The 25,569-nt window shown below is 31.0% G+C and overlaps 1 protein-coding gene across 3 annotated transcripts in view; it reads right to left on the minus strand.

The window, feature by feature from the left end:
* LOC148279747 (uncharacterized protein CG7065-like) overlaps positions 1–24,750 on the minus strand; it is a 50,975-nt gene extending 26,225 nt beyond the window's left edge. For 2 of the 3 annotated variants that reach the window (XM_088229442.1, XM_088229440.1), the window contains exons 1-12: positions 24,333–24,750; positions 20,626–20,673; positions 20,379–20,509; positions 14,694–14,876; positions 13,373–13,469; positions 11,658–11,745; positions 9,330–9,477; positions 7,655–7,821; positions 5,369–5,484; positions 3,026–3,056; positions 2,826–2,937; positions 280–346 (exon numbers count right to left, since the gene is read on the minus strand). In XM_088229442.1, the coding sequence (XP_088085568.1) occupies positions 280–346; positions 2,826–2,937; positions 3,026–3,056; positions 5,369–5,484; positions 7,655–7,821; positions 9,330–9,477; positions 11,658–11,745; positions 13,373–13,469; positions 14,694–14,876; positions 20,379–20,456 (1,087 nt within the window). In that variant the 5' untranslated portion in view covers positions 20,457–20,509; positions 20,626–20,673; positions 24,333–24,750. The remainder of the gene's footprint in view (positions 1–279; positions 347–2,825; positions 2,938–3,025; positions 3,057–5,368; positions 5,485–7,654; positions 7,822–9,329; positions 9,478–11,657; positions 11,746–13,372; positions 13,470–14,693; positions 14,877–20,378; positions 20,510–20,625; positions 20,674–24,332) is intronic. The other variant, XM_088229443.1, reaches the window with a different exon arrangement.
* Positions 24,751–25,569: the final 819 nt, after the last annotated feature.

Genomic DNA, 25,569 nt, shown 5'->3' on the forward strand with positions numbered 1-25,569 from the left:
CTGAGCTTGGAGGGAGATTTAGCAAAATTAGAGCTCTCGCCCTCCACACAGTAGCCAGGCTATTCACGGGGACCCGTCACAATAGATCTTCACTGATCGCAGTGACGTCAGAAGCTTGTATAGCACTGACCCCCACCTTTAAAAATAATTATAAGAATAGTTCTTCTTTTCAAACATCCCATAAAAAACCATAAAACCTTTTTTCATCATTTCTAATTTAAAAAAAAAAAAAGCCTTTTTCAAAATTAATTCATAAAAATAAATATTTTTGTAACGCACCTTGATCCGGAATGTTGGCCTCTTTATGGGGAAGTCTTTCAGTCAGTTTATTATGCAAGTTAGTCCTCTAAAATGAACAAATAGAACATTTAATTAATCTTTAATGTAGATACACATTATTATGTATGTTAGTTCAGTAATCAACAACTAAGTTTATCCATATTTACCGGACTATAAGACGCACTTTTTTACTCTGAAAATTCAACCAAAAATTGGGGTGCGCCTTATGGTCCGATGTGTCTTATTGTCCGCAAAATACAGTGTGTACGGTACACGCTTGCAAGTATTCTGGAAGTTGATCTCATGTGCAGCTAGACTCCAAAGACATTGGTTATTCACATAAGATTGTTTAGGTGCTGAAGGCAAGTAATTTCTTAAATCGTGCTTCATCAAAATCAAATAGTAAGGGTTTTAAAAAAGTACATCAGGCATCTGTATTTTTGATTGTTATAATAATAAAAAGGTAAATAAAATTTTTATTTAATATTTAACATGTAAAACGTGTAAATCCACAAATGGTAAAAAAATTAAATATTTTGGTGTTTTGTGTTAGGACTTCAAATAATCTATACGTGTGTAAAACTTTTAAATCATCATCATTATCATCATTCGCTTTCCGCACATAATGGTGCATCGATTGCAGTGTATTTTGATCATTTTTCATTACATGAATGTAAGATGATCAGTCTTACGCTTCAGGTGCCAGTCCAGGGACTATGAAATATTATAGTGTAAAAACACCTCATCATTCGCTTTCCGCACATAATGGTGCATCGATTGCAGTGTACTTTGATCATTTTTCATTACATGAATGTAAGATGATCAGTCTTACGCTTCAGGTGCCAGTCCAGGGACTATGAAATATTATAGTGTAAAAACACCTTTTTAAATAAATATTTCATGTCAACCATGCTGGGAATCGAACCCGATACCTCTTGCATAGTAGGCAAACGCCCTGACCACTACACCACCAATGGCCCGTTGTGTTTCTGTAATCTGTAGCTGGCTTCGTGGTCAATAATCATAGAATAGTTTTTCTCCGTATGGGCGACTTTATTAAGTTATTGCTCTAAGATTTTAACCCATTATACATTAAGCTATTTTACATTTTTGTTTTTTTTATCACATGGTAGCTTTATTCTAATTCTATAGTTATGTACATTTCTATTTAATATTATTTCACGTATAAAAATATTTCAGCATTAGATTTTCAAACATTTTATATATATACAAATACATTATATAACAATCTGCGTTATATATTATACATTAGGTGCGATGAAAAAATGCTTTGATTGCACTGTAACTGTGAAAAACTATATTATAATATTTATTAGCATAAATTAACAACAAACAAACAAACAACTTTGTGGCTTCAAATTGATCGTACATCACTTTGCTGATTCGGAATTTATATTCCGAAATTTCACTCACAACACCAGACTAAAAACTAAGGGTCGTGGTCATGGCATGGTCCCTGGCCATTCCCTGAATTCCAAATTACTTCAGGAAACGAACAATTGCGTTATTTTAAGGATGTTCAATAGTCTCCCGAAAACCATTATCAATATGGAAGATCTTCAAATGATAAAAAAAAAGCCTCGTTAGTTAACAAATATTAAAATGTAATTAGTAAATGTATTTTATATGCATATTTGAGGGTACTACTTGCAAACCCGGCAAAATCCTAAATCTAAAAAAAATGAGATATTAATAGAAATTTATTCAGAATACAATTATTTTACAATAATTATAACATTGTCAGTTAAAAATACGGCTTTATTTGTAAGAACTTGACTTTTAAATTATCGGGTTTGTTGCAAACATGGCAACCTCTACTTGAGTATTGCAAAGTTGGAATGTATAAAATTAAATTTATTATTTCACTACTGCTTCTTGACATAATCATGCTTATGTTATCACTGTTTACACATAAAATATTTACTGATTACGATAAAAAATTTAAGTTTAAAAAAAAGTTGAAGTAAAGAATTGTATAATTTTTTTGTGATTTGCTTAAAATAAAGAAAGGTGGATTTTGCCAGGTTTGCAAATAGTACCCTAATGTGTATGTCGGCCTCGTAGTGTAGTGGTCAGCCTACCATACAAGAGGTCTCGAGCTCGATTCCTGTCATGATTGAGATGAAATATTTATTTAAAAAGGTGTTTTTACACTAGAATATTTCACAGTCCCTGGACTGGTAGCTGAACTGTAAGACTGATCATCTTACCTTCATGTAATCTATTTTATCAAGATACGCTGCAACTGGTGTACCAATGCAGTGCTCTATGCACCATTAGTTACAGAAAGGTAATGATAATGATATGTGTAGGATGTGTGTAAAATAAACCTGTTTTAAAAACTGTGTTCCACCAAAAAGTTTCTAGACATTATTACTAAATATAATTGATAAATGCAGCACTGAAAGATAAATAAATAAGTTTAAAAACTAGTTTACATAATACAATTAATTTGGCACCGAAGTGGTTAAAACCTTTCTAAATAGGATTTTTGCATATGTACTGCATAATAAATTTTAATGTACCTCATCGTTTTCAATACGCTTGAGACTGGATTTGATTGAAATTTTGATGACATCCTTCGAGTTACCCGGTTTCATATTTTGGGTAATGGAAGCATTTGATTTGCTTTGAGGTCTATAAAAACAGAAATAACTTATACATAAATAATGGCATAAATAGATGGACAGAAATACAAATATAAATAATATTAAATTATACGTACAAACTTTCTTTGGGCACCAGATCATTTTGTCCTAAAAGTAAAATAATTATACATTATATTAAAAGATACACGTACTATTGAAAACTTCACATAATACAACAAAAATACGCTATTTTTACTACTGCATTATAATTGAAGGGAGCACGGCTAAAACAGGCTAATCGCATTTTTTTTTAATTTTTGAAATAGTAAGGCCATTTTTTTCTCCTGAATGAGTTCAATAAAATGAAATATTCAAAACTTACCAAAGTTGGCACCCTGTCTTAAAAATTGTGGGAAACAAATATGGGGTCACAACTGGCAAAAAAAACAATCAAAAGGCGATGATTGCTGCAACGAGGTTTTTTTATGTCAGTTTAAGAAAGAAGTTTTTTAAAATACATGCATAAAGTAGACCTTTATGTTTCCTTTTTTCTGTGATTGCATGTAAACATAATATGTTAAACAAATTTCATTAAATATATGAACCCAGCGTCCCCCAAATAAGGATTTTATTATTCCGTTTGCTTTACTGTAACATTTGTTATTTTAGGGTATTATTTGTTCATGAGCCTGTTTTGGCCGTGAATCCTTCAATTATATGCGTATTATATTTATTTTTCTGTATTTTCATTTTATATATTCAAAGTGCATTAGACATGCGGGCATTAGCTTAATTCTGCTAGAATACCTATTAATAATGATAACAGAGCATCACGGTGTTCCATCACTCCAATAGCAAACAAGGATAAAGGTGGATGGTGAATCATCTAAGGAAATCCCCGCAGCCAGTGGCATTAGGGAAGGGGACAGTCTGAACCTCATCCTGTTTAATTTAATTATGGACAAGATCATAGAAAAAGTGGCAGCCTCAGGATTAGGCTGCAGGATGGGTTATCAATATAATACGCCATGCTGATGATGCAGCCTTAGTAGCAGAATCTAAAAATGACCTACAATGAATGCTATACAAGCTCCACCTAGCATCCCAAAGGTGAGCATCTCAGTGAACAAAACAAAGAGCTTGACCATATCCAAACAACCCAGGAGATGCAAACTAGTTATAGATGACTATGCATTTTTTGCATTCTTTTGTGTTTTAACTGAGTGAATTAATTTAATAAAATAAGCGTACGACAATGGACAGATGAGGAAATTTTTCAATCAATAAATCTTTATGAGGAAAGGGAATGTATATGGAATGTTGACCACAAATTGTACAGGAATTGTGACAAGAAAATGAGTGCATGAATAGGAATCGCATCACGAAATTGTGTATCTTGCTTGATAACCTGATGTTTTACTAAATCTAAAAGCAGTTCAAACTCCACTGCAGACATCCGAGTAAAATTTTTTAACTGCTGTGCATCCTCCGACCGCAACTCATTTACGAGAGTTTAACCAGCTCCAAAGTCAATTTGACGATCCACCCATTTCCTCACCCAATATTTTTTTTTCAGTTTTGCACAATTTTATATGCAATTATAAAAGCTAGGGCCTGACGCGAATCCATTGTGAAAAATAAAAACACATATACGTGCGATCAAGTCACACAGCAGACTGCGTGTTGACTCTCTAGTCGACACATAATTGTCTTGGTCTTGAGACTTAAGTCAGTGTCGAGTCTCGCATACCTATCTCGAGACCACAAGTGATCTCAAATGGACAACACCCTGAGACCGATCTCGAAAATTTCACTTGACACTTAGCCTAAGACCAATCATGACATATGAGGTAGAAATAAGAGCTGACTCAACCGGGACTGTAGGACTTCTACTGAAATACAATAGACATATGTTTGGCAATTTTACACTATCTGGTAGCTTGTCAAAAAATTATCAAGCTTTTATTTAGCTCTCTTGCAAACCTCACAAAATGCAGATTCGATAGTATTCGTAGGGACTGCCGATGTGTTAAATAATTTTCAAATTAAAGATTATACAATTTTATTATTATTAGAGCACATATAATATGTCCATGTGTGCCCTATTTCAATATTCAAAATAAATCTACTCGATCAAGAGTTTATATATGAATAGTAGCTTAGGTGTAAATATTTTATTTTTTCATGTATTTTCTTGTATTTAAAAAATAAATTTATATGTTATTATTTGTATAAACATGTTTATTCTGATCTTTCCGGCTTTTTTATCTATAATTCATTGTTTTTATAAATGTAAATAATATTATTAAGTCAGTATAAATATAATCTTCACCAACAAGCTACAAAAAGTGGCTTGGTGGGATTTTAGTTTTAGTAAAAATATAACAAGTGAAATTTTTTTTAAATTGTAAAAATGTATAATTATGCTATTAAATCAAATTAAAAAAATATAAAAAAATCAACAAGAATCCCAGACTAACCATTACTAGTTTCAGAAAGTAACATAATGTACTCTACATCCACAAGATCTTCAAAAGTAGCGCCATCCTTTTCTGAGGAGTGTGGAGCTTCAGAACACTTTTTGTAAAACTTTACCCTGTAAAAAATAAAATTATACAACAATACTGTATCGTAAATACTTAAAGCTGTAACATATTCAAATATGCAGATTTTCACAAAATCCTGTGTATTGTTTTATAGTATTACAAGCTGAACCCGGCAATGCTTTGCTATTGCTAGATTTGTGTATACAATGGTATATATATATATATTAAATGAACATAATCGAAAGTTTAATGACAATTAAACAAATTATTGTTTTTAGTTTTTTTTTTTTTTTTTGTCTTTATTCAACAAAATACACGCATTACAATATTAATACATTATAACGAAAACAAAGTATTAAAACATATTTTGTCCCGATAAACTATTAAATAATAGTTTGTCATCGGGTCCTCAGACAAAATTAAATATGTACATATGATGGTATTAGAAGCAAAGTTAGAAATCTCCACCAAAAGCGGAAAATCAGTTATTGATGCCAAAATAAACTATACGTAAAAACCTACCTACCTAAATAATAGCATAATTCAAAACCATTTCTAAATATTGCAAACACAGATTTCAATTATACTGTGTACTTGACACTGCAAACTTAACATTCTACATTGAGTTAGTGAAGCATAATTAGAAATCTCACAATCCTTTTTTCAAAGTTTTTTGCAAATAACTCCTTCAATGGTTTGCTTCTAATACCCTCTTAAACATTATTATTTTTGTGTTTCGGATCACACAAATTGTGAGGATATATGCGGTCCTAGAGAAATTTGATTCCCCGAATCGGTGCGAAAAAGACAACAGCATATCAGACCTTTTATTAGAATAAACAAAATCGATGTTTCGTTGTCCCTTTCTCCGCACCTCAAAACTGAACCGATTTTGTTATTATTTTTTGGGAAAGAATATCAGAATGAAATTTTCCATAGCAGAATGTTTGGCGTTTTTCAAAAACAGTAAGTAGTTTGCAAAAAAATCACTGCTCTTGTGCCAAAATCCAGGAATACATTTGTATGAAGAAAAGTCAGACCGCATTATCTCTTAAAATAAAATATTTTAAAGTAAACTTACAAAACTTTGCTTCATAATGCTTTTACATAACAATAGAAATAGGTTAGATTTTCTAAAATAAAACCATTGACACATAGATGCATCTTGAGCCCTCTAAAATTATGACCTTCACTCATGCCCAAATGATCAGTCATGCTAAACGCGTATTTAGTCGTTTTTTAACCGCCAGACGTGAGCTTGACATTGAATTTGAAACCAAAATGCTTGATTGTGTCTTGAAAGCGTGTAAAAACCGTTTAGATTAACGTAAAAAGGATAATGTAACTTTTCATTTGTAAATAGGTACTTGTTTATGATTGAATTCCAAAACTTAAAATAGTAAATATTTAAATTAAGAATTATTTTTGTAAATGTCAAACTGCTCTTTTTGCCAACAGGGGTGTACTTAATGTATAAATACGATTTTCAAAAATGTATTAAATGTCAGTTAATATTATTTTAGTATTACCTAAAAATTGAAGAAAAAAAAATAAAATGAGAAGAAATAAAAAGGAATTTATGGAAAGAATCTGATTGGGATCCATAAAAAACTAATGTTTGTAAACATTCAAATACAAACTTTTTTATATACGAAAAAATTACATCCTCATCCAATCCTTTTTAGTATGTGCATTCTCGTCGAATGGTATGTCGATGAATATAACATTGACATTCCTAACTTTTTTTCTACAGATTAAATTGAAGATTTTAAGAGCTATAAAAATACCCAGCGTAAAGCCCATCATTTTGAAACAAACGCATGAAAATCGGTCCAATAATTATTTAGTCTATCGAGGAGACACATACGAACATTGCTTTTTGTATATATTAATAATAATAAAGTGGTATTTTTCTAAGTACTTTTTAAGTTTTGAGAAAAATGATTTTTAAGTTGACTAATTAACAAAACATACATCTTTACAACATAGTACTGACATTTATTCAGCTAGATTAATGAAACTTTTAGAAAATATTAATTACCTAATAAACTTCATGAAAAAGTTACAAAAAAGATAAGTATTTTTCCCTTGGATCTTTTCACAACCAAGATAATCATATGCTATAAAGAAATTTATAAAAAAAGTGAATTAAAAAATATATAAAATGAAGAATTTTTAGCATAACTTAAAATGAATGGGTAATTATTATAAAATGCTTACGGTTCTACATCGAAATCAGGTTTATGGCAAATAAGAGGCGATGATCTTCCGTAAGCTTGCTCAATACAATTGCAAATATTATTTATGACTTGAACAGTTCCTACGTGGTATTGCTCTACTTTATAGAACTGATGGAGAGCTCTAAAAGCAGTAGGGAAGTGCATGTTCTGGAAAATAAAAATATTATATATTTTAAAATCAAAAACATTTTCCATTTTGTAGTATGACATTTTTAGTTTATCAATTTGCATAAACTATTTTTTATGTTATAAGTATACCAATAAATACTGATGATGAGGAAGTAGCCTTTAAATAGGTCGATGTAAAACTAACAAAAAATACATAACTAACAAATAGATATGATTATTACAGAAATTCCATCCATTAAATTTTTTGTTGATGTAGCCACTCCACTGATTCGTTGGCACGTTCTGAAGTGTCATATGTATTATTTTATTTAGATCAACCACGTCAATTACAGGGGCGTGTTTATAAATAAAAAAATAAATAATTTGGATGCATTTATACAATGCATTTATAAAATTCCTCGGCTTCCTGTCTAGTTGTTTTAGAAATTAGATTCTGTTCTACAGTTTGAATGCATTAGTGAATTAGTGAAGAATTTCTTTACATAATCGATTATAACATATGGGTGCTATTCTCTCATTCAATACTCACAGTGATATTCGTACAAGCGCGCATTCAGACATTTGCATTGAATACTTGTAAAATTATAATATTTATTTTCATCCTCTTTTTTTATTTAACATCCTAAACTATTCTGGAAACCAATTTAAATGATAAATGTAAACAGTGTGCAAAAAAATTCAAAACACTATTAAAAAAATTTTCAACACTGACATTCATACAGACAAATATTCAACACTACCTAACGACATCGCCAATTTAAACACAAGAAACAACAACAAAAAATCATACTTTGTCGGGCATCCTTTTTATTTTATAACACACCAGTCTTTTACGCATACAAGATACAACTTTTCCATAGTATTCTCCATCATCCCCAGTTGTGACTTTAGGTTCTTCGCATTAGAAATATTGTATTTCCTTAAACGGAAGTCCAGTTTTTCGACACAGATTCAGAATTGAGCTCTGGTGATTTTGGTTGCATTTCTAATGATTTTGGACAGTTGTACAATAGCTAAAACCGTACAATGAATGACTTATATTTCTTGGTAGGACTTAAATCTCTCACTTAAGTTCGTTTGTTCAGAACTTGTTTTTTTTTTTAATGTAAATATAAATATGCTGGTCCATTGTGTCGATAGATTGAAGTTTTCCCACCCCCGGGTTGATATACAACCCCAAACCATCTTAGATCCATCGCCATATTTTACAGTTGAAATAATTTTTTTAGGATATAATTCATTTTTTGGGTTTCGCTACACATTTCTTCATCCATATGACCAAAAACTTTTTTATTTTTCTTCAATCTACAGATATTCAACACAAATATCCGAATGCACACTTGTAAGAATATTATTGTGAGGAAGTTTTATATTGATAATGCTTGCACTTGTAAATACTTTGTTACAAAATTCAAGCTCAAAAATGACTAATCATAAGCAATTATATTTAGATATCTATTAATCTTGATAAACCCATTATTTTGTTACATGTTTTGTCATAATTGTTTTGAATGAATATTACTCACCAAGTATTTCATCTTATGTTTAAAACCAACGATGTGATTTAGGATTGTATTATTATCACCTCTATTTTCACACAGTGTGCAAAAGTAAGTCGTGGGGGCGCTATCAGATAGAAGCTCCACCATATATTCTAATCCGATGATCGGTGATCTGAAAACAGTATTTTTTTTCAATTCCAAACTAAAATCTGTCTTAGAACCACAAGCAGGTGGGGAAAGATGAGATGAGAAAATTATGAATACATAGGTAAGTTAGATTTATGTTGCCACTTACGATGGAAATAACTAGTATTTTTGTTTCATTTGATTACTGTGCGAAGCATTAATGCTTGGCATGTGAAATGCCAGGGCTAATATTAATATTTTGCATTGGCATAACTTTTTACTGTTCCACGTGTTTCTTTGTTTTGCAATACTGCTTATATTATGTAGGGCCGGTTTTATAAACATCTATCAAACTTCCGTAAGTGTAACGAACCGTTGACCGTTCGTTAGGATAACCGACGGTTTTGTGTTCTATAAACCATTTTTGTTAACAGACGGTCGACGGTAAGCATTTTCATAAAAATTCAAATTTGAGTCGCAGCTTCTATATTTTTTTGTTAATTGTCTATGAAAAACCTTTTTATCTAAGATTTTTCTGTCAAACGCGAACGGTGCGCATACTGAGCATTGCTATTAACTGGAAAAAAATACATCAAATACTTGACAATTTTGAACAAAGTTTTTACACAAAGAAATACTATGAATTGAAATTATTAAAAGCAAGCAAGAAAACAGCAAATAACGATGGCTAGTTTGTACTATTATCTGTTATTTTTGATACATTTATATCATTAAACATGTTTTCAATAAGTTTATTTTTAACTGCTGAATATATTTATCCATTAGACTAAAGCTCATTTTATACCCACCACCCGAGTAAAAAACATATAAAAACTGGTAATTTAACTAAATTCAAAAATAATGACTATCCGCATATTAATTGGGCGGAGATTTGATCAAATGACAATGTGATAAAACAACTGTCATGTCAAATACAGCAGCGGCGCCGAAGGTAACCGATCGTAATGCATTTAACCGGCCAAAATCGGCCAGTAACTATTTAACCATAGATTTAACGACTTGTAACGCTACGAACGTTTATAAAACGCAATAATCGGCTGGTTTACCAAATATCAATTAAAATGGTATCCAGCTAACGAACGGATGTTTATAAAACCAGCCCTAAGTATATCAATCGTCATCGATAGCCCATTTTCAAATGTGTGAATTGTTTGTATTTTTTAGACATGAGTGTATTTTTTGGCATTTGAATAATTTTTAATAAAAAACAATAGAGAACATTTCAATTACGTAAATAAAATAATATTAAAAATATAATTTATAAAACGATCAAAGTTGTATTTTTACAGATTTACGATTTTTGCATTGGCACTAAAATAGCTTGAGCAATTTATTAGATATTTAGCATTGACACAACAATAGTTAAATATCATACGAGCTAAACCCGGCAATACATTGCTATTCTTGTATATAGATAAAATGAACACAATCCAAAGTTTGATATCAATTATTTAGCATTGAATTAAAATTAGACATACATCATCATCATTCCCTTTCCGGCACTCTGCATTGGTACACCAAATGCAGCGTATCTTGATTATTTTTGTTACATGAAGGTAAGATGATTAGCCTTACGCTTCAGGTACCAGTCCAGGGTCTACGAAATATTCTAGTGTGGAAACACCCTTTTAAATAAATATTTCATATCAACCATGTCGGGAATCGAACCCGAGACCTCTTGAATGGTAGGCTGACCACTACACTACGAGGCAAACGCGCTAACCATTACACCATGAGGACATGTACATGTTTATTATTATTTTTGTGTTTCGGATTACATAAATTGTAGGAATATGATTTTTAAAAATGTATTAAATGTCGGTTAATATTATTTTAGTATTACCAAAAATTGAAGAAAAAAAATGGGAAGAAATTATAAGGAATTTAAGGAAAGAATCTGATTGGGATCCATAATAAACCAATGCAGTTTGTAAACATTACATCCTCCCAATTTTTTAGTATGTGCATTCTCCTCGAATGCAACCCTGGTAGGTCGATGAATATAACATTTACACTCCTAACTTTTATTTTACAGATTAAATTAAAGATTTTAAGAGCTACAAAAATACCCAGCGTAAAGACCATCATTTTGAAAAAAACGCACGTAAATCGGTCCAGTAGTTATTTAGTTTATCGGGGACACACATGCGAACATTGCCTTATATATATATATATATATATATGTATACAGATTTTAACACTTACAGTTTGTAATCGTGAAATCTACTCAAAAAATTACTTTTTGTCTTTTTTTCAATGATCTCTTTAGATTCGAATTCTTGCAGTTCATTGGCTGAAAAAAAAAACAATATTAGTATAAATTTGGATTCAAAGGTTTCTGGGTAAATTTTGTATTTGTAAAAACTCACTTTATTTTTATTACCTATTTAATATAAACTATCAGTTAAGCATATCAGCCACACTTATGAATACGTATGTGCGGCTGTAGTCGGGAACCAGATGAAGAGGCTAATGTGAACAATCATCAGTTTGCATGGCAATTACTACAACTAGGTAACTTCAACATCAGCATTTGAGTTACCCACAAAAAACACATATTTTTATCCTACTCCGTGAATACTACAAATAGACATGTCATGCATTTGATTATGCAATTTGATTTGAATGAATCATGACTTGTCTATTTGCAGCACACGTGGAGGAAGATACAAATACGTGTTTTTAATGGGTAACTAGAAAATACTGATATTGGAGTTACCTGGTTACAGAAGTTACTTCACGAATTTGTCATCTTCATCTTGCAGAATTTTGATTAGGATTAAGGATATTTTGTAATTATATAGTAAAATTTTTTGCTCAGTTTAACAATACGAATATAACCTTCATCGGTTAGTAATAAGTGATGTAATGGTAAAATTGAATAAAATCCAAAGCAAAGTGAATTATATTATTTATGTTCAAAGCATTAAGGCTGTAGTCTGGTAAAACGAACGCAAAATTAGGAAATCATACAGTTTTGCCATTTCAAAATAAAAGTATTTAAATTATTATTTTTTTTTAAGTATTACCGAAGGCATAATTTTATGTAGAAATAAAGAAAAATGTCACAAAAATTTATGTAATTTAAAATGCTTGTATTTCTTTTCAAAATCAAAAATTAAAATTTGGCTTCAGCCACTTTCATGTTCAATTTATTATCTTCAAATTATGACAACAAATTTTAGTTTAATACTAAGTCTTTAGGTTGAGTCTAAATTTGAAACGGGGTAATCTGCCGGTCTAAAAGTAATTATATTTTAGTTACATAAAACTTTAAAGTGTATTTTTTAACAGAAATACCTTTAAAAAGTATTGTTTTTATCTAATTTATGTTTTTATTATTGCGCGATTAAAAAAAAACATTAGTTTTAAAATGGCAAAATCGTATGATTTCCTAATTTTGCATTCGTTTTACCAGACTACAGCTATAACTTTGTGGTCAAACATTTAAATTAATGTTAGTAAATATTAGTATTTAACCACTGATCGTACTGACTTTTTATGTAGTGTACACAGTATCTTTTATGTAGTGTACACAGTATCTACGAAAAAACACATAAATTACATGCATAATTAAAGGGGGTGCAAATACCACCATGTCCAAACATGCACTAAAATAAGGTTTATAATATTTAATGATACGTCCCATTTAACTAATAATAAAACTTTGACTCTGCATGTAATTTATGTATTTTTTCATAAATACTATGCATACTACGGTGATGGTAAAAGTGAAAATGTATTTTAGTATTTGCATGTTGGTGTAGTGAGTGTCCTGATGAAGAGACGGGTACGTCTCGAAACCGGTATACATAAAAAGTCGGTAAGTGGTCAAATACTAATATTTACTAACATTAATCAAAGTGAGTTAAATTATTATTACAAAGTAAGATATGAATAAAATGCTAAAATGAACTTACTTTTTTGTTTCAAGAAAGGGTGGGAAGAAATTATTGATGCAGGCCATACTTTGGTTTTTTCTAGGTTATGAGCATGCTTTTTACCATTCAAGTGATCCTGAAAATAAAACATTCGTTTTAAACACCCACAAATACTTATTTAATTTTAAACTCAATAATAGATGTAATCCCTAATCCAACAAACAGCACTCCACTTTCACTTAAAGGTGTCTCATTCTAAAAATAAAGACAGAAAAATTGTCACATCCATTAAAAGACATTAACCTTTAAAAAGTACCTTTACAGACAATGATGTAACATAGCGTTACCGCATGCATAAGTTGGGATATTTGAAAACATAAGCGAAAAAAACAAATTATTTACAATGTGTTAGAAATTATCGCTATTCCAAGATAATATAATTAAAGCACATGTACACAAAATTAAGTCAAAATTGTGTTCTTTCCATTTAAAATTCTGCCAACGTTTCGTAATCAACTGAATTTCAAAGGAGTTGCAGTCGTAACGAAAATTCCCACTGGCAACCGAGAGACTAGAAAGGATCCTTGCCTTAAATATTAACACTATTATAATTTAATGCAAAAAAAAAGATATCAAGTTTTGACTACAAATAAAACTGTGAATGTTATTAAAACAAGCAAAAATATACTAATGAGAAAAAAATAAAAATAATATGTAAATGAATCAAATCTTAATTACAAATTAGGCTGTTTTTTTTATTTGATTTATTTCTCAACTAAGACTTATTTTAATTTAAAACATTAAATAATCTTTACAAGCATTTTTTTTTCGGTTCTACCACAAGGTTAAAAATAATTTTAGTATACAACACTTTGTTGTAACCCAAAAAAATCCGATTAATGTCGTTACAAATAGCTTCTCCAATAAATGATCATAAAAATTATAAAGGCCTGTCCATGATTATGTCAAAAAGTTTCAAGTATTTTTCAAATTTTCTATGAAAATAATAAATTTACTACTAATATATCATTATTTCAAACTCTCCATTAATTCACTCTCCATCTTCATTCGCACCTATTTCTCCATTAAAATGCTGTTAATTCCTTGTTATTAAAATTTCGAGACATGATAAATTATGTAGAATTGCAGAATGTTGAAATTATGACAATATTTCACAGAAGGCAGACTAGAATTAATATGGCTGGATGATGTGAAAAGTGCCATGATAGAAATTGGCCTGGTAAACTGGAGAAGAGCCGCAGAGTGCAGGGAGGAATGAAGACAGATTCTGAACAAGGCCAGGGCCCACAACGGGCTGCAACAATAGGTAACAGATGAAGCAGAGTAATGATCTATCTACCTGGAGTGTGATTTGAGCAATACAGGTTGCACCACATGGGTAACAGATGTAAGCACTGGATCCATCACTTTTTTCAATAAAATCCAATGCCTGCTGTGTTGAACCATTTTCCAGTTTGATTGTATGGCTTTGAAGGAATTTTTGTAGGTTTGATTTTTTGTCATCTTGTCCTTCTGGAAATTTCTGCTTAAATAAACATAAATAATTATTAACAAGTGAATTCTTTTTATAGAAATAATAATGTAAGTAATATAAAATTGCATTAGCAACACACAATAATAGAACACATTGGAGAGTATCAATAAATTCAGTCACAATTTATCAATATGTATATAAGTAGGTACCTGTTACTATATAACAACATTACCTAATTTTCAAAATTGTGATCCAACTCTGCATAGTATTTTGAAGTTTAGCAAACGAATTATAAAAGTTTATACTTTAGGATGAAAATATTGTAGCTTTGTTATATTTTTAAAGGTTGTGTATATACTAAGTAAATATGTAAACAGATCATATAAATGGTAACTTCAAATCTTCATGAAATATAATAAAATATTGGGTAAAAATAATTTTGACCATAATTCATTCAACAGAAAATGTTTAATCAGTATTTTACAAAGTGATTAAATTTAATAGTTTTCTCAAACTAAAGCAAATAATAAAATATTTCATATTTTTAAAATCATATAGAATACAGACTATAAGAATGAAAGTACCCACAGGAGATTAAAGTGGGTTTTCAGTTTATGAGTTGTTTCAATCTTTTATCATTATAAAAATATCACATTCTTACGATTTATACTAGTCACAAATAACGATGTTAGAAAACAGGAATTAAATTGTTGAAAAGCAAAGAGAAAACCATGGATGTTTAGGGGTCCCCTAATTCTGGTTCTACTGTTCAATTATAATCATGGAATTTTCCATTGATAAAGCTGTATTTATACGGATTAGATTGTGGCTCAGAAAATATTGGGTTGTCTATGTGATGGAAATATTGTGATGGAACACATTCTAATTCCATTATCATTTAGATTTTCTACAGGCATCCAATACTATGCACATGCCTTGATTTTTTGGTGATAACACTGACTCCCCCGATATATATCGACGGTGAAAAGGCGAAATGACTGGTGCGCCGCGCCACTTTGGATGATATTGCGTTATATATACCATATTATTCAGAATGTTAAGCTGCATCCCACGGACATCGGACATCAGCGCTTACGTCAAAATCCCTCTTGTATGATGTTCATAAAATGAACAGATTTATATCACCCGAAATTGTTTTTTTTTTTTTAAGAACTGTCGTCCAGGTATAATTTAAAAAGTATTTTTGGATTATTCAGAAAATTTAGCTAAAAATTTATTTAAAAACAAATATATTTACCACATCAAATATTTTGCATCATATATAAGGTGGCGCGAAAGTTGTAACCCGATGTTCTTTGGCTGTAATTTTTATGAATGAAAAAAATTGGTTTATTTTTTTAATTGTGTTTGATGTCTTAATTTTTTTTCTATTATATCGAGAAGATGATATCGGCCAAGTGGCCGCCGCCAGAATCGATGACCATGCGGGCCCGATCGTCGCTCATGATGATTTTCGATAAAAGGTTGTCTTCCTCGTGGTTGAGATTTAGGATGACTTGGGCGTAGGTTACACGCGCTTGGCGATCAACGGCTAACAGCTGATGCACTGGTTGCACTTTATAAGGGAACATCTTCAAGTCTTAATTCTCTGTTAAGACCGCTGATTGATGCCCAATTGCGTGGCACGTTGTTTGAGCAATCGAGTAATAACATATATTTACATATAAGTTACTTATTAAAAATACTTAGTACAGTTCCACTTATTTTTTTGACCAATTAGCACTGTCTGAAGATGCCCATTAGAGGGTGAAAGCGATTCAGATTTTCGAAATCATATTTTTGTACCTAACTATTAATATTACATTATATCCATATTTTTCTCTTTTTTATTACGCTAAGTTTTTGCTTTTCATTTTGCATTGCAATATGCTTTTTTAATTTCTAAATGTGTATTGTAAAATAAAATAAGAAAAAAATAAAAACAGTGTCGCAAAGTAAACTATAATTATTCCTTATTTTTTGTTAAAAATATCTCAAAACTGTCAGGTCAGATTTTGATGAGGTCTTAACAAAAAATGATTGTGCGTCTCTATTGGTTCATAGACCACTATCGCTCAGTTTCATATTTACTAATTTCAAATAAAAACTCCAAACACGAGGTGAGCCAAGCCAATGTTATGTATTGTAATCTTATTAAAATATGTCTAAAATAATTTTATTTTTAACAAAATTTTTAACATTTTAGCAAAATTTCTGTAAAACCTAAAAATATTAAGTAATGCAATTTCAGTGACCGCTACTGAATGTATAATAATTTAAAGCATTTTCTCAGACATATGAAACTATTTAATGATACCGCTTACCTTATTTAAATTATTTTTCTTAAACATGTAAAAATGTTTTTTTTTTGGCAATCCAAACTTGCTTATATATAATGCAAATTGAGTTTTTCTGAGTCATTTCGCCGTGTCATTTGTACTCTTTGCCGACGTATTGGAATGCATTGCAGTTCCATAATCAGGATTGACGTAATTTGTCTAACTTAATGTATTTAGGATTTGTACTATGTTGCGTGTTGCAGTCATCATTATATTATACGAGCTGAACCTGGCAATGGTTTGCTATTGCTAGATTTGAGTTTTTGCTAAATAGATTAAATGAACACAATAGAAAGTTTGATATCAATTAATGTACCTAGTCCAAATAAGATATGTAAGTATACATTATAATTTTTGTGTTTCGGTTTAGACAAATTGTCAGGACAGAGAATTTTGATAAATAGGTGTTCGAACATTGTTTTCCTGTCACTGTCTTGCCGATGCCTCCCCGATACTTTACGAAAAAGACAACTTCATGTCAGACCTTTTGTTAGAATAGATAAAATCTATGTTTCGCTGTACCATTTTCCGCACCCTCAAAACTTAACCGATTTTGTTATTTTTTTAGAAAGAGTATCAGAATAAAATTTTCCGTATCAGTATGTTTTGCGTTTTTAAAAAATAGTTATATTTGTATACCGTGCGTCCGAAGACAGCAGATAAAACTGTGTTTTAACGGGCTTGGATGGTTCTAGTTCTCACAATAAACCATTGTTTATAAAACAAAACAATATAGTTACACGCCAATGGTAAATATCTTTAATGTGTAAAACAAAATTGAGCTCTGCGCTGGTTTGGACATGTAGAGCGAATGGACAACGAAAGAACGGCTAAAAATATTTACAATGCGAATGTTCATGGGTGCAGAAATAGAGGAAGACCGAGAAAGACACGGCATGGCCAAATATAACAAATACTTGACGATGGATATGGCAAAAGTCGGAATAATCGGCGCGCGTGCATAAGAAGATCTATGAATGTAGAGGAAGCGAGACATGAATGCAAAGATAAAGTGATGTGGTGTTCTATCCTCTCTCCCTACCCTTACGGGGAAATGGCGTGATAGTTTGTTGTTGTTGTTATTGAAAAAAAAACATTTCTCTAATGCCATAATCCGTTTGTATGAAGAAAAGTCAGACCGCGTTTCCTCTTAAGGTTAAACATAATTAAGTATACTTACAAAACTTGACAAAAAAATCTTTAGTAAAAACCGTTCGGATAAATGTAAAAAAGATGTTGTAACTTTTCATTGGTACCTAGGTACTCGTTTATAATCGTATTCCAAATCTAAAAATAATAGATATTCAAATATTGAATTTAAGTAGGTAACTAAGTACTTTTTTATGTTTGAATTCCAAAACATAAAATAATCAATTATTTTCATATAAAGAATTCTTTTAGCAAATGTCAAACTCTGCCCAGGGACGCACTTTAGTCAGGAATGCAATTTTCAAAAATGTATAAAATATCAGTTGATATTATTTTAGTATAACCAAAAATCCAGCAAAAAGAAATAAATGGGTAGAAATTATAAGGAATTCAATGAAATAACCTGATTGGGATCCATATAAAAACTAATGTTGTTTGTAAACATTCAAAAACAAACTTTTTTATACACAAAAAAATAACATCCATCAATTTTTTTTTGTTTACGCATTCTCGGCGAATGCAACCCTGGTGATGGATAAAAAATTGTTAAATTGAAGAAAAACTTAATAAATTGAAGATTTTATAAGCTATAAATCTTCTCGCGCCAAAGGTTCACATTTATCTGAAAACCGCACGTAAATCGGTCCGGTAGTTATCCAGTCCATCGAGGACAACCATTCAAACATTGCCTTTTATATATACAGATGCCGCATTTCTTTTGAAATACGTATCTAAGATCACGGTCCGTGCCTTATGAATAATGTTCATATGAAATAAATATCAAACCAACATTTAACTATAGACGTGAAAAACAATTTTTGCTTGTTTGTTTTTTTTATATTTCACAGCATAGAATTATAAAAGTCCAGAAATTGCATACGCACATCAAACTGAAGGCGACAAAAATAAGTAGTTTTACATTTTGGCCATTATTTACTCTGTAGACGTTGATTAGTACACAACTGCCGATTTAAATTCAATTACGCCGTGTTGTGTCGTTTTTAAGTGTCAAAATACTGCTGGGATTACATTTCATGTGCAAGTAGCGAATTCACAAATAATATTATTTAAGAATTCGATTATGTTGCAGTTTTTCAGATTGTTAAATAAAACAAGGCGGACATTTTTTATTAGTATTGCCAGGGTAGTCGAATTTTTTACCCGGTTTTCTATTAATAAGCCTTAGTATAATAATAAACTGTATTAATTTTACTTAATTATAAATTATTATTTAATATTTTTTTTACGTTTGCCTAATCCAGTCAGTGAAATATTTTTTGTGGTAAAACATAACACAAAATTATCTTAAATTTGTATTATGATAATATATTGTTCGCGGTTTGGCAACGTTGTGGGATGTCGTGGAGGGGGGGGAGGCATTTGGCTATTTTTGGACACAGTGCAAGGTGTATTATAATTCTATGTTAACAGGATAAAAATCACATTGGACCTTTAATGTGTCAGCTCACAAAAACACAGTAGATAAATTCAGAACCAATTGAAAAAAGCAAAACGTTTAATATTACAAATCAGAACTGACCTTTTCTGTAAAGCGTTACAGTTATATATGATGACCACTGTGACCGAGCAGTCGACGTCAAAATAAGTTGTGGTGGTAAAGGTTCCATAGACTTTAAACACTTAATCCATTTACTGTTTTCTAGTGTTTGCTTTTTGCAATGTAAAATCAATGAAAATGTTGTAATTTTGCCGTGAAAAAATATTTATTATCATATATCATTATTAATGACGATGCGCAATTTAAAATTCCTTTGTTTTACGGTTGTTAATAATATTTGCGCTACGGCATTTAGTGTGCTTGTATTAATTCAAAGTAGATTAAGTATGCAGCAAAACTTACCTGCCAACTGGTACCGTACCAAATCAAAAGTGGTATATCTATATATATCTTGGTAGAATAAATCATTTCCATTTGAACCATACGAGCAATGTTTCAAAATATAAACAAAATCAAACTGTGAAAGTAAATTCTTACCAAGGCTTGATTTATTAAACATTAGATTTTAATATATTTCCAAAGGTAATAAGAAAATAAACATACCGTTATTTCAAATTTTTCCCTTGTCTCATAGTCATCGTACCCTTCGGTCCCAGGTGGAGTGTCGTCTGATATATTCATTGCCGATCACCCAATCCGATTTACAGCCAATGTTGATATTTTTACTTAACAACCTGAATTAAAGTTATTTTATTTATTTTATATTTAATATAAAGTGTAAGTATTACATTACATGATTAAAAACATTATAATTAATTAACAGAATGAGTAGTAATAAATGTCATCAAACCTGTTTGATTTTCGATTGATCAAATTTTCCACCAGCCAGAAGACAAATCTGTAATAAAAAGATTTGCATATTTACTAATACTAAAAATATTACTTCAAAATTATTGAATAGTAGAAATGGTCAGCGATTGATTGATCCAGGCAACTTTTTCATCTTGATGCTTTGTTTTAGTGACAATGTTTGAATACAACATATTACAATAGGTAATTTAATAAATTACTTAAGATTCCATTTACATTACTAATGATTCTTCAAAATATACATCACATAAATCACTCGCATGAATACATATTAAAGAAAATAGATCACAACTTACCTACCTTGGATTATTCATAAAGTTTTAGAGACCTGTATATTACAAGTTTAATACATGTATTTCTTATTAATATAATTATGAAATACAGCGAATCCTGTTGTCCTTAATCACTCTCTGTTTTTATGTTAAGTGAAATTCCCAAATATTTGCACAGCACTTGCAGAATAATAAATTACCGAATAAAAAATCATTAAAAACTCTTTTCTTTGTAATACCTGATTATTTTTTCTAGAACTCGAGTATAATCTAAATCAAAAGAATAGCATCTCTTTCGGAAGTTCATTTTTTTAATAATGTCAAAATTTAAGTTGATTAAGATGGTGGTTAATTTATAGACTATTTTTATATAAGTTAAATAAAACACAATTTCAAAATCTCCATACATTATTTATATTTTCGTGACAATTGTTCCTTTGATTTTTTTTTCACTCATTGGTCTACATGAGATCCCGGGTTCGATTCCCAACAAAATGGACATTCAATAGTTATTCAAAGGTTTTTTTAGTACAATATTGCAGTTCCCAGATCGGTGAATTCAAGAAGCGTAGATTCTGATATTGTTCCGTTTTTAAAGGGTGTATTAACATTTTCAAAAACATACGAACATACAATACACAATACGTTTTTAAAACCAACACGGCAATAAGTTTATCACATTAATTTTTATGAGACAAAATAATAGCACCCCGGGTTAAAGAAGTTCTTCACTTACGTGAGGTATTGTTATCTGTTTGGTGGGATACGAAAGGTTTAATAAACGTTGAACTTTTTTAAAACAAACAAAAAGAGGATATCTACAGCAGTTTGGACGGCTAAGTCAACGCTAGAAGAAAAATGACAATATTCGGTTTCGATACGAAAGTTATTATTCCACCGGGACTTCACTAAACCACAGTGAAGAATTACATAGCCTGGATAGTTTGAATGGGAAATGATGCCCCACCCACCACATTTTCTTGCCTAATCTGAATATAATCTATTCGTATTAGTTTCTTTTGACATAAAAAATAACAATATCCGAAGAGTTACGATTAAGTAAATACGGGTGGGTTGGTCAGAACCGAGTTCTAGCAGAACGGGGTCTAGAATTCCAATCGTCTATGCGCTTAATAGCTGCAAGGCGTGTTGTAATCTTACTCCTTTTTATTATTCATATTATTATTATTTTGTAATACACTAAATTTATTTGTCAATTTTTAAAATGTGTAAATAGGAGCTAAATTTCTAACTGTCTATGCGCTCTGTAGCTGCAAGACGTCCTGTAATCTAGCTCCTATCTGTTATAATTTTTGATTGATCTTAATTGAAAACGAGGAATTAGAATCCCAACCGTCCATGCGCTCTGTAGCTGCAAGACGTACTGGGATATTTAGTAATTGTACAGCGCCCTTGAGGTGATTTTCACAAAAATGGCGCTTTATAAATTATCCAACTATATATATATATATATATATATATAGATAAGGAGAAAAATAAAACTATTTCAACCGCCGATGTTTAAGATAGTCATTAGGAACATACAAAAAAAAACACTGTTCATTGTACCTAAGGTACTCCCAACTGAAGGAATATCTTAATCGAAAATATTTTTTTTTTCTTTAAATGATCTTCTCGATGCTTGGCAATCGCGTTGGGAATCTTCCCCTTCGGGGAGGGTTACCATTTTATTCCTTCAATCTATCAGCGCTTAAAATCTTCTCGGGTTATCCCCGATCACTGGACTGCGCGGTCTTTATCAGTTCATGGTAGACAAATTATTTTGTTTTTAATATTGTTAATTCCCCTTCGTGCTGCTGGGGATATCCTAATCAGTCTTCTGAACACATCCTGCAGTCTTGTCCCTTTCCCCCTCTCTGTGATTACTAAATGGGGGTTCTCGCTACTATCCGTGGCCCTGTTATAGGTCCTGTCGGACATACAGATCTGATGGCTTCCAAAAAGAATTTCGAGGCTTTTAAAAAGTTTTGTAATCATTTCGGCGAATTGATTATGTTCAATCAATTTAGTCAGTGAAGAATTCACTTCCCTCTTTTCTCAATCCAACGAAGTTCATATTATGTAGCTTTTCTCATTTGGCAATGAGCAACTTTTTCGTGTATGCGGGCACCGCCAAGGAGACTTACGTCCTCGGATGCGGTGTGCGGCATGTGTTGGTAGGCAAGCTGTACCTAAGGTAAGCGGGAAAAATACATAATCAAACACGCTTTATTTATTTTCTTCAAGCCGCTGTAGATAACCATTCCCAGTATGAAGTCTGACGGGCACAACCACGGATAGTATCCACACTTCCTCGAGTAAAGATACCATAGAAATTTATTTTGTACCATTTCCAGCATAATAGAGTACTCAAACACATAGGACGCTCAGATCAAAGGTCCACACTCAAGTCTGTTTTGCACCAATGAGTTTTAAAGAAATTTAAGAACATGAGTTAGCTGTACGGAGAACAAACGGTAATGTCTTGTGCGCATGTTTGAGTTTGATATTTCAGTTAATGTCAAATACAAGTACCAGGCAAGCAGCGCATGTATGCCCTAGTGAATGACAAAATGTAACATTTAGATACATTTGGCTGGTTCTGAATTACCTGATCTAATATATTTTTATATCAGACAGGAGAAGGCGGCAATCATCCGAGGCAGAAACCTCCTTAGGAAAAGGAAAGACAATTTTAGGTCATCAGCAAACAGGAATACTCGTGAATGCGATACCACACTAGTAATGTCATTTATAAAAATGGCAAATAAAAGTGGGCTTAAATTAGAGCCTTGTGGGACTCCTGAAAATGTAAGAAAGGGTTTAGAAGTAAAAAGTCCAAAAGAAACTAATTAACACGTGCTTGTAAATTATTTAGCAAAAAATATCACCAATTTACGAGTAAAACCTATTTCATTCATTTTACTGAGAAACACTTCAAATATTTTGTACATTATATATTTAGGGAACAAAATAAAACATTTACAAATCCTGTCTTGTATCACATGGAGAGAAAAAAATAGAATCGAATGGTGTAAATAACTCATTTTGCCAAAAACCGCCACATATGATATATTCTGCGGGACACGAGGATACGCTGTAACGTAAATAATTCGTCTTTTCCGACACCGGCGTTTCCTTTAATATTTTATGGATACGTGCATAGTATTAGCTTATTCCTAACGTATGTTCAATTATTATTGAAAGTTTTAACACAATAAAAAATAGGTTATTTTCTCGTTTATCTTATTGCTACATATATACATATGGAACCAAGTAATACAAACAACATTTATACAAGAATGTTATTTAGTTGTGATAGAGATGCTGACAAAGTTTAGGGTTCGGTTAAAATCTTGCCCCGTTAACGTTAGGTTCAGCGTAAAAGGAATAAATAGTGCAAGCTAGTACATACCTTCCTTAAAATTTGCTATCCTTATATTATCCAAATTCGTCGGCGTCAAAAACACCTGAAGAATATTTTGCGGATAAATTAGGAATATTCAGCGGTAGACTTCGATAGTAATTTGTGAATAATTATTTGATCCAACTCAAAACAGTTCTAAACGCATTCGTTATTCACGAAAACACAACACAAACATGGCTGAGTTAGCGCTACCAAGAGGAATTCGCGTCAGCCATCATTATAGACATTTTGGACATACATTCACATATTATATACAATTATATAGTACAAATCATACATTAAGAGAGGAGCAGAGAGCAGAGATACTGTAGAACGTAGAACTATTACTAGCAGAGAGCAGAGCACAGATTATAGAGCAGAGCACAAATAAAATTCGAGTAAATTTAGTAGATTATTTTCATCTGTGCCACAGACAGCGTTGCCAGACCCGATCAATCGAAAAAAAGTAGACTCAGGAAAATAAATCGGTAGATTTCGGTAGATTCGGGAGTGGGGGTAAGAAGGGAGGAGGGGGAAAAAATAAATTTGACAGTTGTTCGAAATGAAAGCGCCGTTTTGCCTAAGGCCGTTACTTTAAATAGTTGAAAACGCTTGGAAAATGAACAATTGAAAACCAAAAGTACTGCAATAAGTGAATTACCAAAATATAGTGATTTATAATGTCTTCTTTTGCTTAAAAAAAAATGTAAATTACAATATTTCATTTCAATACTCAAATATTCATTTAATAAAAGGAATATTTGAGTTGGTTCTTATAAAAAATAATAATATAATACATAGATTAAAATTCAAAATATTATTTTATTGAATGAATGACACAATTTTATCAAAATATGTGGTATTTTTACTGTCAAACAAAGAAAAAATTAACGTTTTAAAGTTCTTTCAGTGCAACTTAAAACTTAATAAAAACTGCTAACTGCTGAAGTACTGAACAAATTATTAAAAAAATGATTAACTAAATTTAAATAGATATTCAACTGAAGATAAAACTATTTATATTATTTTCCATATGAAGGGTGATCCCTCTACATTTCATTTCATAAAATAGACATATATACATTTTTCAATAATGTCATGAAATTCTTAACCACGATTTATTTTACCATATTATGTTCAATAATACTAGCCAATTCCATAATTAATATATTATTCATCGTAAACTAGATAAGCAGTTTTTAAATAAGCAACTGATGACAATCGAAGTGAGCAAACAAGCAATTAA

Source organism: Micrasema longulum, unplaced genomic scaffold (assembly GCF_059751315.1).
Source record: "Micrasema longulum isolate JH-2025_06_02 unplaced genomic scaffold, ASM5975131v1 h1tg000677l, whole genome shotgun sequence".
Taxonomy (NCBI): Eukaryota; Metazoa; Arthropoda; class Insecta; order Trichoptera; family Brachycentridae; genus Micrasema; species Micrasema longulum.